Source organism: Podarcis gaigeae (genome assembly GCF_964106915.1).
Source record: "Podarcis gaigeae genome assembly, chromosome: Z".
NCBI classification, from domain to species: Eukaryota; Metazoa; Chordata; class Lepidosauria; order Squamata; family Lacertidae; genus Podarcis; species Podarcis gaigeae.
This window is the reverse complement of record NC_139691.1, coordinates 50,510,026-50,523,463: the sequence shown is the minus strand read 5'-3', so window position 1 is coordinate 50,523,463 and position 13,438 is coordinate 50,510,026. Positions and strand designations below refer to the sequence as shown.

The 13,438-nt window shown below is 48.0% G+C and overlaps 1 protein-coding gene across 3 annotated transcripts in view; it reads left to right on the top strand.

The window, feature by feature from the left end:
- LOC310836905 (integrator complex subunit 6-like) overlaps positions 1–13,438 on the top strand; it is a 41,669-nt gene that overhangs the window by 26,314 nt on the left and 1,917 nt on the right. For 2 of the 3 annotated variants that reach the window (XR_014560307.1, XM_083722793.1), the window contains exons 10-16: positions 2,252–2,346; positions 3,149–3,259; positions 5,600–5,815; positions 7,143–7,266; positions 7,930–8,072; positions 8,215–8,446; positions 12,698–13,096. Coding sequence is in view for 1 of the 3 variants with exons in the window: in XM_083722793.1 (XP_083578919.1) it covers positions 2,252–2,346; positions 3,149–3,259; positions 5,600–5,815; positions 7,143–7,266; positions 7,930–8,072; positions 8,215–8,446; positions 12,698–13,096 (1,320 nt within the window). In the remaining 2 variants the exon portion in view is untranslated. Of the gene's footprint in view, positions 1–2,251; positions 2,347–3,148; positions 3,260–5,599; positions 5,816–7,142; positions 7,267–7,929; positions 8,073–8,214; positions 8,447–12,697; positions 13,097–13,438 lie in introns of those variants that run through there. The other variant, XR_014560308.1, reaches the window with a different exon arrangement.

Genomic DNA, 13,438 nt, shown 5'->3' with positions numbered 1-13,438 from the left:
TCATGTCCCTGGATTTATATTATAAGCTACAGATAGGTAGCCATGTTGGTCTGCCATAGTCAAAACAAAATAAAAAAATTCCTTCCAGTAGCACCTTAAAGACCAACTAAGTTAGTTCTTGGTATGAGCTTTCGTGTGCATGCACACTTCTGTGTATCTGAAGAAGTGTGCATGCACACGAAAGCTCATACCAAGAACTAACTTAGTTGGTCTTTAAGGTGCTACTGGAAGGAATTTTTTTATTTTGTTTTGTTATATTTTAAGCGTTGTAGATTTATTCGTAGGAAATGAACATTGTGTGATTGGTTCAGTGGCAGAAGACACATCACACAGGGACTTAAGGTGAGGCAAAATGGCAGGTGCCACAGCAGTGAGCAGCTCCAGAAGCCACTGGAGCCAATTGCACTACCAGGCACTGCCGCCGCCACTGCCAAGGAGCAAATGATGCCCAGCGCATCAACTGGGGGAACCACTGACCTGCCCCCTGCAACCCAAATCGAGCCGGGGGTGAGAGCATCCAGCTGACTGCCAGGTGGTGCTCCAGGGCCAGGAAAACCCCAGAGCCAACGCAGGGAGAAGGAGGAGAGGAGGAGGAAGGAGAAAAAAGAGGCAAGCCCCGACCTTGACGCGCCACTGCTGGATATCGAAGTGCATGCGCCTTGAGCTATTTCTTGCCTCTCTGGAAGAACACACTCGCGCACCCGTTGTTCTTGTTTCCCGAACCACTTCTTGAAAGGTTCTAATCCCATTTGCTTCTTGGAGGCATATATTTATGGTGGCTGCATTTTAAAAACACAAGCTCTGCTGAACCTGCTCTTCCGTGCCCCCTTCCCCACAACTTTTTAATAGAAGGTTTTGGGGAAATGCTCAGGCAGGCTTCATGAATCGCCTGGGGCTTTCCAGAGGCTTTGAATTGTTTTGTTGCAGCTCATGGTGTCCTGAAGCGATCTCCTTGTTTCTCTGCCCCCAAAAAAGCACAACTGTGAGGTTCCTCCTGACTGCAACCCGTTAAAAAATTCTTTCCCCAACATTCATGTAGAAAGAATTGTACATCAGAGGACTCTATTTTTGTCTGCATCAGCCTTCCTTGTTCAGTAGGTGCTATTTGTTGGATGTGTGGCCACTCTTCTGAGTGGTACCCCTTCTGTCACATAACCCTTGGATTCTTCCAGGAATTAAGCTACAAGGAATTTTGCCAGTCTCAATAATGGCACATGTAGGGTACCTTGTTTTGGGTCAAGCTTCTGCTGGGAATAGTTTCTCAGATACTTAGTATCATAACTTACCATACTTTTTTGTGGAAAAGACTAGGTTATTTTTTTACTCTAAAACAGGCTTCTCCAAAAATCCGTTCCGGGGGCCTAATCTGGCCCCCCGGTCAGTTTAATCTGGCCCCTGTGGCAGTTTATTTCCTGGGGTAAAATACTAAAGAAACCTTAACTTCAACCCTAAAAGAAGCTCAACAACTTCAGTTGGCCCTCATGCATGTTCACATCATCAAATCTGGCCCTCTTTGAAAAAAGTTTGGGCACCCCAATCTAAGGCCTTTAAATTGTGAGTGTGGGGAGGGGAGGTTATTGATTTTGGGGTAAAACCCTAAAGAAAGCTCAACATCTTCAAAAGGTCGACAACTTTGGTTGGCCCTTTGGTCGGCCTCCACAGCCCTTCACTTCATAAAATCTGGCCCTCTTTGAAAAAAGTTTGGAAACCACTGCCTAAAAGAATGTTAAAAAACCGGGGGTCATCATCTCTCCCCGTTTCCATAAATTTGTGCCCCCCAAATAGGGGTCATATGATACAAGGAAAAATATGGTAAATACACACTTAAAACATTTCACTTTCAAAAGTACCACAGAATTAATAGTTCAAAGTGTGGGCTCTCCCCTTTGCATGGGATTGTAAGGGGAATATACGGAATGTGCTGGCATCTAAAACGAGGAGAATCTTAAGTTGTTTAGGACTTCAGAGGTCTTCAGACTGAGCACTGCTGGTTCCCTTCATTCAAAGCTGTGATTGTTACTCTGCTAAGATACAGCTTAATTTTTGGCTCTGTGGATCCCTTCCACTGCCTGTGTCAAAACTGGATATATAAGGAGGAGAGAGGCTAAAGAGAGAGAAAAGCCCATGGAAGCATAAAAACTCTCCAGATTGTTGTTCTCAAGGGACGTTCCCGCGGAGCATGACTCTGCTCGGATACTATGACTGGAACATGGGGCATGCGGGTGACTGGTCTTGTTTCTCCTCCGTGCAGATGACTTTTTTAAGGTTCACAAGCTGAAGCCCAATCCAAAGTGGCGGCAATCTTTGGACAACTACTTAAAAACCATGCCTCCCTACTACTTGCTGGTACGTACCTCTTGCGAACTCAGTGGCCCTAAATAAATGAATTGGTGGCTGGCTGTCCTTAGCAGAGCGGTTTTTACGTGTCTTCTGCTGGAAACCAAACAGCCTACAGGCCAGGGTTCAAAAACCAAAAATGCTTTGCAGCTTAGCACGACTTGCTGGCCCCTCGTCCTTGGATTGCTATCCAGCGCAAGTCCAGCATTTATTCTTTCGGCTCTCCCTCCTCCCCTTGGGAATACTTCTTTGCTGCGACTGGCAGTGTGGAAAAGCTCCTAGTGAAGCCCTCCTCTGCCCCCAGATAAATCTCATTTAACAAAGGGCTGGGGAGGAAGCTGGGGGGCGCGGTGGAAGCGGCAGAAACCTCCCTCATCGCTTGGGCAAGATGCCGCTGTGTGGACTTGCCATATCCCAGCAATCAGGAACTCTCGCCTCTGTGTGGAATCAGCTGGTGGCGCTGCACTGCAAAGCACCACGCTCGCAGTGTAGCCCAATGCCCGCCGGCGAGCCAGCTGAAACCCACCTCGCTTCCCAAAGCATCAATGCCAAGCTTCCTCAACCTCGGCCCTCCAGATGTTTTTTGTCCTACAACTCCCATGATCCCTAGCTAGCAGGACCAGTGGTCAGGGATGATGGGAATTGTAGTCTTAAAGCATCTGGAGGGCCGAGGTCGCCTATGCCTGCCTTAGCTTGACGGAACACTGATCTGCGAGGAACTTTAAAAAAACAACCGAAAAACTTTTTTTTAAAAGAAAAAAGAATATTTTTGACCCTCTTCTTACTCTTTTTTGTTTTGTTTTCCTTATAGCCGTTAAAGAAAGCCCTAAGGATGATGGGAGCTCCAAATCTGATATCAGATAATTTAGATTGTGGACTTAGTTACAGTGTTATCTCTTACCTTAAAAAACTCAGCCAACAGGTAGTATCGCCAAAACCTTTGCAATCAGAAGTACATTGATGATGATGACTATGATGATGATTTGTTTTATTTTTAGTGTGTTTTGCTCTGGTTGTATAAATGCATTGCTTAAGGAATCCCCCCCCCCCCCCCCGTTTTTTTAGATGGGTAAAGACTGGCCTGCGTTTCCGTTTTCATGTAAGTCAGGCTTCATCAACCTTGGCCCTCCAGATGTTTTTGACCTCCCACGATCCTGAGCTAGCAGGACCAGTGATCAGGGATGATGGGAATTGTAATCTCAAAACAGCAGGAGGGCCGAGGTTGAGGAAGGCTGATGTAAGTGGTGGTGGGGGCTGCTGGAAGAAGGTACTGAAGAAGAGGAAGACAACAATTCAGCTTACTTGTCGCGTGTTCTTAGTTGTTTGCTGCTAATGAGCATTGCAGTCAACATTGCGGATGATTTTGAAAGAGTGGCAGCTGTCCAATCTTATGTGGCTGGTGGCCAAAGGCCTCCTGTCTTCCTGAACCCAGTTTTCATAAGGGCTACCTAAATCTGTAACATCAAAGAAGTGCTATTCCAGGTGTCAGCAGACTTTTTCAACAGGGGGCCGGTTCCCTGTCCCTCAGAACTTGTGGGGGCCTGGACTAGATTTTTTTTTTGGGGGGGGATGAATGAATTCCTATGCCCCACAAATAGCCCAGAGGTGGATTTAAAACAAAAGGGCACGTTCTACTCATGTCAAAACACACTGATTCCCAGACTGTCCAGATCCAGCCCCCAGGCCTTAGTTTGCCTACCCATAGGCAATTCCAGGCTTCCTCAACCTCAGTCCTCCAGCTGTTTGGGGCCTATAACTCCCATGATCCCTAGCTAGCAGGACCAGTGGTCAGGTGCGATGGGAATTGTAGTCTCAAAACATCTGGAGGGCTGAGGTTGAAGAAGCCTGTGCTATTCTTTCCCTTGCTCAAATTTGCCCTTTCCCTGTGGTATTTAAGAAACGTGACCAGTGCTTCTTCCTGTTCTGGTTTTGCCTAACATTAAATAGAGTAACCAGTTGTTACTGAATTTTTCCATGTATAAGATGAGGGTTTTTTGACCCAAAAATTGGGTTCAAAATTTAGGGTCGTCTTATACATGAGTAGTGCTGAGCAGGTGAATGGTTTTTTGGCGCGAGCTTGTAAGCGGCAATTGGCTGCTTGGTCATTTGTGGGGGGCGGATACTGAAAATGGCTCACCCGCCAGAACGCAGTGCACGACCACATGTGTCGCTCGCAATTTTCGGCATCCACTCCCCCCCACAAACAATGAAGAGGCAAATCGCCGCTGAAAAGCTCAGGCTTCTGCTTCGTTCCGGTGGGTGGACGATTTTGGCATTTGCTGCTTGATTGTTGGGGGAGGGGACGCCGGAAACTGCTCACCTGCCGGAATGTGGCACACAGCCACTTGCGTCGCAGCTGCCCGATTGCCGCTGTTAGCCCTCCCAATCCTGTTGCTGTAGCCAATAGACAGCTGCCCTTGTCACCACAAGCAGGAGCATGATTGGCAGCAAGCCGGACAGCTGATAGGTGGTTTCTGTCACGTGAGCGGTTGTGCACTGCCTTCTGGTAGGTGAGTGATTTTCGGCATTCCCCCCACATAGTCCTCGCCCCAAAGCTCAATCCCCCCTATTTTCTAAATTTTGAGGCCCCCAAAAGTCTTATACATGGGGGCGTCCTATAGATGGAAAAGTGTGGTAAATGCCGGCTAAAGCTTTCTACCTTCCTACGGACAAGGAGGATGGAAGGTTTCAGCTCACACACAACAAGGGTGGATTTTGCTGATTTTGGAGAGCTTGGAAACATCACTTGAGTATCATGCCTGCAGTTCTAGAAAATCGGCCTTCCCCTCCAGGCGAAACATCTTGAAATACTCACGCAAGGGCCTTATTGTCCAGTGAAAATCAAGTCCACTGGTGGCCTATTTGGCCCTCCAGCTGTTTGGGGACTACAATTCCCATCACCCCTGACTTGTTTTGACATGGGTAGTATGTGTCCTTTTATTTAAAATGCACCTCTGGGTGATTTGTGCGGCCTGCCTGGTGTTTTTACATGAGTAGAATGTCTGCTTTTATTAAAAATAATCTCTGGGTTATTTGTGGGGCATAGGAATCCGTTCATTCCCCCCCCCCAAATCTAGTCTGGCCCCCCGCAAGGTCCAAGGGACAGTGGACCAACCCCCTGCTGAAAAAGCTTGCTGACCCCTGCAACTCTTTCAGCGTGTAGACAGCAGGCTTGGGTGCCTTTTGACACGGCCAGAATTTGCTTTACGCTAGAGTCGTCTGCACTGCTGTTTGCTTAACGTGCCGTGTGCTTTTGTCATAGACGAAAATCGAGTCGGAGCGGATCATAGGGTCGGTGGGCAAGAAAGCCCCGCAGGAGACTGGCATTAAAGTGAAGAACCACTCCAGCGGCCTCTCCCCGATCCAGAACCGGGATTTCAAACAGCTTCTTCGAGGGATTTCGGGGGAATCTCCGCTCAGGCTGTCCGAAACAAGCGCGAAGGAATTTGCCGGCTTCCACATAGGGCTCTTCAACAAGGTGGGTGTGCGGCAACATTCGCTCAAGCATATAAAACGGAGTCATCGTCAGGATTGGAAAGAAAAGAAAAAAAAGGGGGAATGGAGGGGAAGAAAAAATGGAAAGGACGGTGATTTTAACCAGTTGTGTCCAAGCTTTTTCCAAAGAGGGCCAGATTGGATGGAGTGAAGGGCCGTGGGGGCCGACCAAAGTTTTTGAGCATTGTTTAGGATTGAAGTAGTTTAGGTTTTTTTAAGATTGAGGTTGTTGAGCTTTTTCTAGGATTGAAGTTGTTGAGCTTTTTGAAGGGCTGGAGTTGTTGAGCTTCTTTGATTCAAGCTGTTGAGCTGCTTTTAGGATTTTACCCCAAAGTTGAGCTTTTTTTAGGATTGAAGTTCTTGTGGTTTTTTTTAGGGTTGGAGTTGTTGAGTTGCTTTTAGGATTGAAGTTGAGCTTTTTTTTGGATTTTATCTCAGGAAATAAACTGCCACAGGGGCCAGGTTAAACCAGCCAGTGGGCTGGATTGGGTCCCCACAACGGACTTTGGACATGCTTTTTTTTAACTTTATGTAGTGGGTCTGTAAGGAGGTGAAGGCTTTATGGGAAATGATTTATTATAAACTTTAAAAAATGTTGAAAATAAACATTTGTTTTAAATACACACCAGAAGCCTTCTTATTAAGCACTGTAGGTAATGAAATTCATAAGCAAGATAAAAGCCTTTTTATCTGCAAGAACTGCAGCAAGGATATTATTAGCCCAGTGGTGGTAGGGTTGCAAGAAGTTTTGTAAGGTGGACTATCAATTACAGTGGTACCTTGGTTTACAACCACAATCCGTTCCGGAGTTCTGTTTGTAAACCAAAACAGGTTGTAACCCAAGGCGTGCTTTCGCCGATGGGGCTCCCCCCCCCAATTTGTTTGTAATCCAAAAAAAAGGGTTGTCATCCAAAAAACGGTTGCAAACCGGGAACCGCATTTCAGGGTTTGACGTGTTTGTAATCTAAAACTTGTGCAAACCAGGACACCACTTTTTATAATTTAAAAATGGTTGATTGACAGTTAGGATTTAATAGTAATAATTATAATTCCAAAATGCAGTATTAGATAGTAAGTGGGGAAACCATGAGTCGAGGAGGAGGGAAGTCTCAGGCTGTGGCTGCCAAAGGTTTTCTATATTATATAGCAATTGAATGTTACTTTGAAAATATTTGCAAAAACTATTAAAAAATATTATATATATTAAAAAATAAACAAGGTGGGTGTGACATGGTGCCAAGGGGGAACAAACTGCTTGCTTTGCAGCTTCCATCTTTGCAAATGATCTGTTTTGTTTTGACGACAAACAGGATCTGAAGCCACAGGCTTACAGGAACGCTTACGATATTCCTCGCCGCAGCCTTTTAGACCAGCTGACCCGCATGCGGACGAACCTGCTGAAAACACACAAGCTCATTCTTGGCCAAGACGAAGGTGGGTGCCATGTTGGTGTGGCACTGAATTGAGGTTGAAGTTTGGTTCCTTTAGGTCGGGGCTGTTAAACCACAGTCCGCGGGCCAGATCCAGCCCAATCGCCCTCTGGATCTGGCCCATGTATGGTTCTGCAATCACCGCTTGGATCGGCGTGATCACCATTCCCACCCCCACCCCCATTTTGTTTTCGGGTGCTTTTTTTGCAATTCACCCCCTGGACTACATCTCCCAGCATGCTCCAAGGTTTTTCCCTTCATAACCAATGATCAGATCTCTTTGAAATTTTACACAGAGGTCAATAAGAGGATGAGGATTTCAGGAAAAAATACACCAGTACTCAAAAGATTTTATAAATGCCTTTTTATGGAGAAAAATAAAATAAAATGTACATGTGCTGAGGTTCTCAAGGTTTTTGAAATTTTGAAGTAGTATAATTATTTTTTTGAAATTTTGAAGTGCTATAAAATTTAAACCGTTTGAGATAGAGGGGGAAAATTTAAGGCGATTTCTTTCAACTATAAGGGAAGGGTGTGTACAACAAGTTTCATCCAAATCCCAAGATGGTGGGTGACATGACCGCATTGACATGACGTGAAATGAGCCTTTAGGGAAGTTTCAGTCTTCTGGAAATGAAGTGTGGTGTCCTTTCTGTTTCTGCTGCAGACTGCCTTCATAGTGTTCCTGTGGCTCAGATGGGGAACTACCAGGAATATCTCAAGATGATGCCCGCTCCTCTACGAGAAATTGACCCAGACCAGCCCAAAAGACTCCATACTTTTGGGAACCCTTTTAAGCAGGATAAGAAGGTAGGCCGATTTCACGGGGTCCCCTTCCCCCCGGCAATTTCTCACGGCCCGTGAGTGAGTGGAGTTGCCCCTTTCTTACAAAAGAAGAAGAAGAAGAAGAACACTGCGGATTGTTCTTAACGGGTAATAATGTGTCTTCCAGGGCATGATGATTGATGAAGCAGACGAGTTCGTCGCTGGTCCTCAGAACAAAATCAAGCGCCCAGGAGAGCCCAACACGCCAGCTTCTCTGAAAAGGAGGCGCAGCATGTCCCCGCTGCTGAGGCGGCCCCAGTCTCCACCAGCGATAGCCAACCATGTCAGTGGGAAGGGCCCCCCTTCTGCTTCAGGGGCACCAGCCAACACCACTCTCAAAGCCATGCCAGCTTTCAATGGTAATTTGTGCTTAGCCTCCTAAAGGCTCCCTGAGCGATTGCCGTGTGCCTCTTCATGTGCTTTTGACAATGTGTGTACTTCGGTGAAACATGCATTTTTTATAATTTTTTAATTTTGGTCTTGTGTGCACTGAGGTTTTGTCTTCTGGAATCATTTTTATAAGCAGAGGAATTGAACTGTTTGATGCTATTGTAATAAAACATACCCAGAAGCACTATAATAAGTAAGCAAGCTAACTTACTGAAACAAAACTCCTCCCCCAAGCATGCTCCGGGCAGCTTCCAACAAAAGATTAAAAGTACATTAAAAGATCAGTCATTAACAACTTGCCCAAACAGGGCTGCCTTCAGATGTCTTCTAAATATCAGGTGGTTGTTTATTTCCTTGACATCTGACGGGAGGGTGCCATCACCAAGAAGGCCCTCTGCCTGGTTCCTTGTAACCTCGCTTCTTGCAGGAAGGGAACTGCTAGAAGGCCCTCAGCGCTGGACCTCAGTGTCCAGGCCAAATGATGAGGGTGGAGACGCTCCTTCAGGTCTACTGGGCCGAGACCGTTTAGGGCTTTCAAGGTCAGCACCAGCTCTTTTAATTGGGCCCAGAAAGGTACTGGGAGCCAATGTAGGTCTTTCAAGACTGGTATTATGTGGTTTTGGAAGCCGCTCCCAGTCTCCAGTCTGGCTGCCGCTTTCTGGATTAATTGCAGTTTCCAAGTCACCTTCAAAGGGAGCCCCACGTAGAGTGCATGGCAGTAGTCCAAGCAGGAGATAACTAGAGCATGCACCACTCTGGCAAGACAGTCTGTGGGCAGGGAGGGTTTCATCCTGCGTACTAGATGGAGCTGCCCTGGACACAGATTTGACCTGCACCTCCATGGACAGCTGTGAGTCCAAAATGACTCCCATGCTGCGCACCTGGTCCTTCAGGGACACAGTTACCCCATTCAGGACCAGGAAGTCCTCCATACCAGCCTCTTCCCTGCCCCCGAAGAACAGGACTTCTGTCTTGTCAGGATTCAACCTCAATCCGTTTGCCACCATCCAACCGCCTCCAGGACCTTAACCATCTTTACTAGTTCCAATTTGAAAGAGAGGCAGACCTGGGTATCATCCACATACTGTTGAATGCCCAGCCCATACCCCCTGATAATCTCTCCCAGAGGCTTCATGTAGATGTTAAAAAGCAGAGGGGCACAGGCACCCCACAAGTGAGAGCCCAGGGGTCTGAACACTCATCCCCCAACACCACTTTCTGGACATGGCCCAGGAGAATGGAGCAGAACCACTGTATAACAGTGCTCCCAGCCCCTCTAGACGGTCCAGAAGGATGTTATGGTCGATGGTATCAAAAGCCGCTGAGAGATCCAGCAGAACTAGGAAACAGCTCTCACCTTTGTCCCTAGCCCACTGGAGATCCTCGACAGGCGCGACCAAGGCAGTTTCAGTCCCATGGTGAGGCCTGGACCCTGATTGGAAGGAATCCAAATGGTCTACATCCTCCAGGCGTCACTGGAGTTGTTCTGCAACCACCCACTCAATCACCTTGCCCAAGAATAGAAGATTCGAGACTGGGCGATATAAGAAGCAATTTAATGACTGCCTCTTTCAGTGGTCCTCAGAGGGAAGCATTCGCCACCCAGTGGATCCCATTGCCCAGCCCTTCCCGCGAGCCAGGATGGGCAAGGATCAAGGAGACAGGTGGTTGGTTTCACTCGTCCAAGCGAGTGGAACAGATTGGAATTGATTCCATACAACTCGACTAGACAGGACTCTTAGCTCTCTCCCACCCCATCCCTGATCCCACAGTGGAGTCTATCCCTTTCTGAATCTGAGCGATTTTATCTGCAAAAAACTTTCCAAAATCATTGCAGGAGATCTTGGGGTCTTTCCCAGGCCCCGGTGGCAAAGGTGGTTCCGTGAAATTGTGAACCACCTGAAAGAAACCACCTGCTGCTGTTTTCTGCAGATGCAATAGAGGCGGCGAAGAAAGTCCTCTTTGCTGTCACTATCGCCACTACCTGTGTCTGGTCCAATTCAGAATGAGTTTCTGCCACCGGCGCTCTAGCCGTCTCAGCGATTGTTTCATCACACTCAGCTCTGTGGGAGACCACGGGGCTGTCATGCAATCGGAGAGGGCGCTTTGGAGCCAGGCGGTTGATAACCCTGGTTAACTCCGCATTTCAGTGGCCCCCCAGGGAATCAGCTGAAAGGCCATCATCATGGCATAAAGCACACCCTACCACTCTCTGGAAACCATTTGGATCCATTAAGTGGCGGGGGTGGCCCATCCGAATCAGTCGTGCCTCCTTGCAGAGGGGAAGGGTCGCAGAGAAGTCCAAGTGATCTGGCCACGGCACTTCTTTTGTTTCACTTTTACTTAGTGTCAGATCACCCACTTCACTAGAGGTGAACACCAGGTCCAAGGCATGTCCATGACTATGAGTTGGGCCAAACTTGTTCAGGGACAGCCCCATGGAGGCCATGCTTTCCACGAAGTCCCGAGCAGCCCCTTGTAAGGTCGTGTTGGCGTGGATGTTAAAATCCCCTAGGACAACCAAACTAGGTGTCTCCAGGAGAACATCCGCCACGACCTGAAGCAGCTCAGACAGGGAATCCTTGGTGCAGCGGGGAGGAAAGGCATCCTGCATTGCCCCATTGCCTAGCTTCTGGAACACACAGAGAACTAGGTCTTCCCAATACGGCGCCCAGTGCAAACCAGTGACTCCCTAAAAACCACTGGCGACTCCCGCCCGCCCACATGACCCAGGTTGCTGTGTGTACAAGGAGGACAGGTCTGTCTGCTTCATCAAACCAAGTGTCCATCACACATGGCCAGGTCAAGTCCTTCAGCCACGCTCAAGTTGTGGGTGGCAGCAGTCTTGTGAATCATTGACCTGGCATTGCACAGGTCGTGTGAGTCTCCCTTGCTGATTCCACTATCCATCCAGTCATGATGGGGTCTGGTCTTAGTGTAACTCCTCCTCCTGTCCGTGAGCACTGAGATTGGGCGTCCCAGAGACACCCCCCCCCTGTGGAACGTGCCCCAGCCATTCTGTCGGCTGGGCACAATCCCTGGCAACCCTGACCCTCTCCCCTTAAGAACCAAATACAAACTATATAAAAAAATAGAAACTATTTTTTTTAAGAGAAGGGTTGCCACTGATGAGCCCACAAAAGGGGAGCCTGTTCCCACCTTGATGGAATCCCAGAGCTGAGCTTGTAAAGCAGTGGTGGCCCAACTTAGCCCTCCAGCTCTTTTGGGAGTACAACTCCCATCATCCCTAGCTAACAGGACCAGTAGCTAAGGATGATGGGAATTGTCCCAAAACAGCTGGAGGGCCAAGTTTGGCCACCACTGTAAGGAAACAGGCCTGGTTTCCCTGGGAGCAAAGAGACCTGGGGTGGGTCCTTTAGATACCTTGATCTTAGGGCCATTAGGGCTCAAAAGGTTAGTTGTTGTTTTTTAAATCACAGGTGCCATTCCTGTTGGTTGCCATCAAAATTAATTCATGCTACACCTTACCATTGACGAAAGAGTTGTTTAAATGCAGCCTAGCTAGTTTTGTTTCTTGACTGATTAACTGTGTAATTAACTATCAAATTACTTTCCCCACATCCTTTCAAGGTCATATTTTTTGCTTTCTGCTGTGGTGCTCCCATTGCTAGACGTTGGATCTTGAGCTGCCTAGGAGGTGCCTTCTGCTGTGTGTTTAGCTACTACTAATACTAATAATTTATTATTTCTACCCCAGCCCATCCTGCTGGGTTTTCCCTGCCACTGCAGGCGGCCCTCTTTACCCGTTGTTGTCTTTTTAATTATATATATTGTTTGTTTTATGTTGCTATGGCCATTGGCTAATGCGAATAAAGTTTTATCTATCTTTCTTTCTAGGCGGCTCCCAACCAAATATTAAAAACACAATCAGGGGTGGCCAACTCCCAAGAGACTGCCATCTACTCACGGAGTTGATGACTGGCAGTGATCTACCACCTTTTTGGGGGGTCTAAGTTGTTGAGCTTTTTTTAGGGAGAAGGAGATCCCTAAGGGGTTTGGGGAGGCCCTTTTTGGGGCATTCAGGTCAAAGTTCCTGAGCTTTTCTTAAGGAACAGGAAGTCCCTTTTGGGGGGTTCAGGTCGAAGCTGTTGACTTTTGGGGGGGAACCAGTGATCTACCACAGACGTCCACTGATCTGCTGGTTGGGCGTGCCTGTGAGCATTAGGAAACTTCCCTAAGAGAGCTCTTTCTTCTGGCAGATGCAAATAGCAATATGGTCCCGGATGGCAACGGTGAGAAGAAAGCTGAACACTTCCAGTCCCTGGACAAGCAGGGAGACGGGCTGCCTGTGCCCATGATGGCCTTGATCCCCCCGCCCCCAGCAGCCCTGATGGATGACGACCTGCCCAACGAGGTGGACTCCCTCTCCAGTGAACTGAATTGCCTCGGGGAAGACGGATTGGACCTCAGGCCTGTCGCCAGCTCCCTGCTTCGCAGACCTGTCAGCTACAGTGTGTCTTCAGGGGACCCAAAACTCCTGCCAGGATCCGCACCCGGGACCACACCCCATTCGGTGAAAATCACGCCCAGCATGTTCGAAGGGAGCAACGAAGTGATCAAAATCAAAGTGATGAAGGAGGTCCGGAAGCCCGGGAGAAGTGAGTGTTGGAGAGGGGGCTGGGTTGTCCGAAGGGAGGTCTTGCGTTGCTCCCATCAACCTAGAAAGAGCACCAGGGCAGCCAAAAGCAGTCTCTCGACTTTTCACAGTTGTGAAATGGGAGGCGGCTCTGATGAAGCTCGTGGTATTTCAGTCTCCGCCGCTATCATTTATTGCAGGGACACTTCAGTTCCCGGGAGGGCGGGGGGCATTTGCTATGGTGCCAGTCTTGCTTGGCACCTTTTGGAATTTGTGAGGATCCCCCTTTTTTTAGAGTTGGCAGAAATGTAATTGTTGAGTTCATCTGTAAATGGCAGCAGCTGCCTATCATAGTGGAATTCAC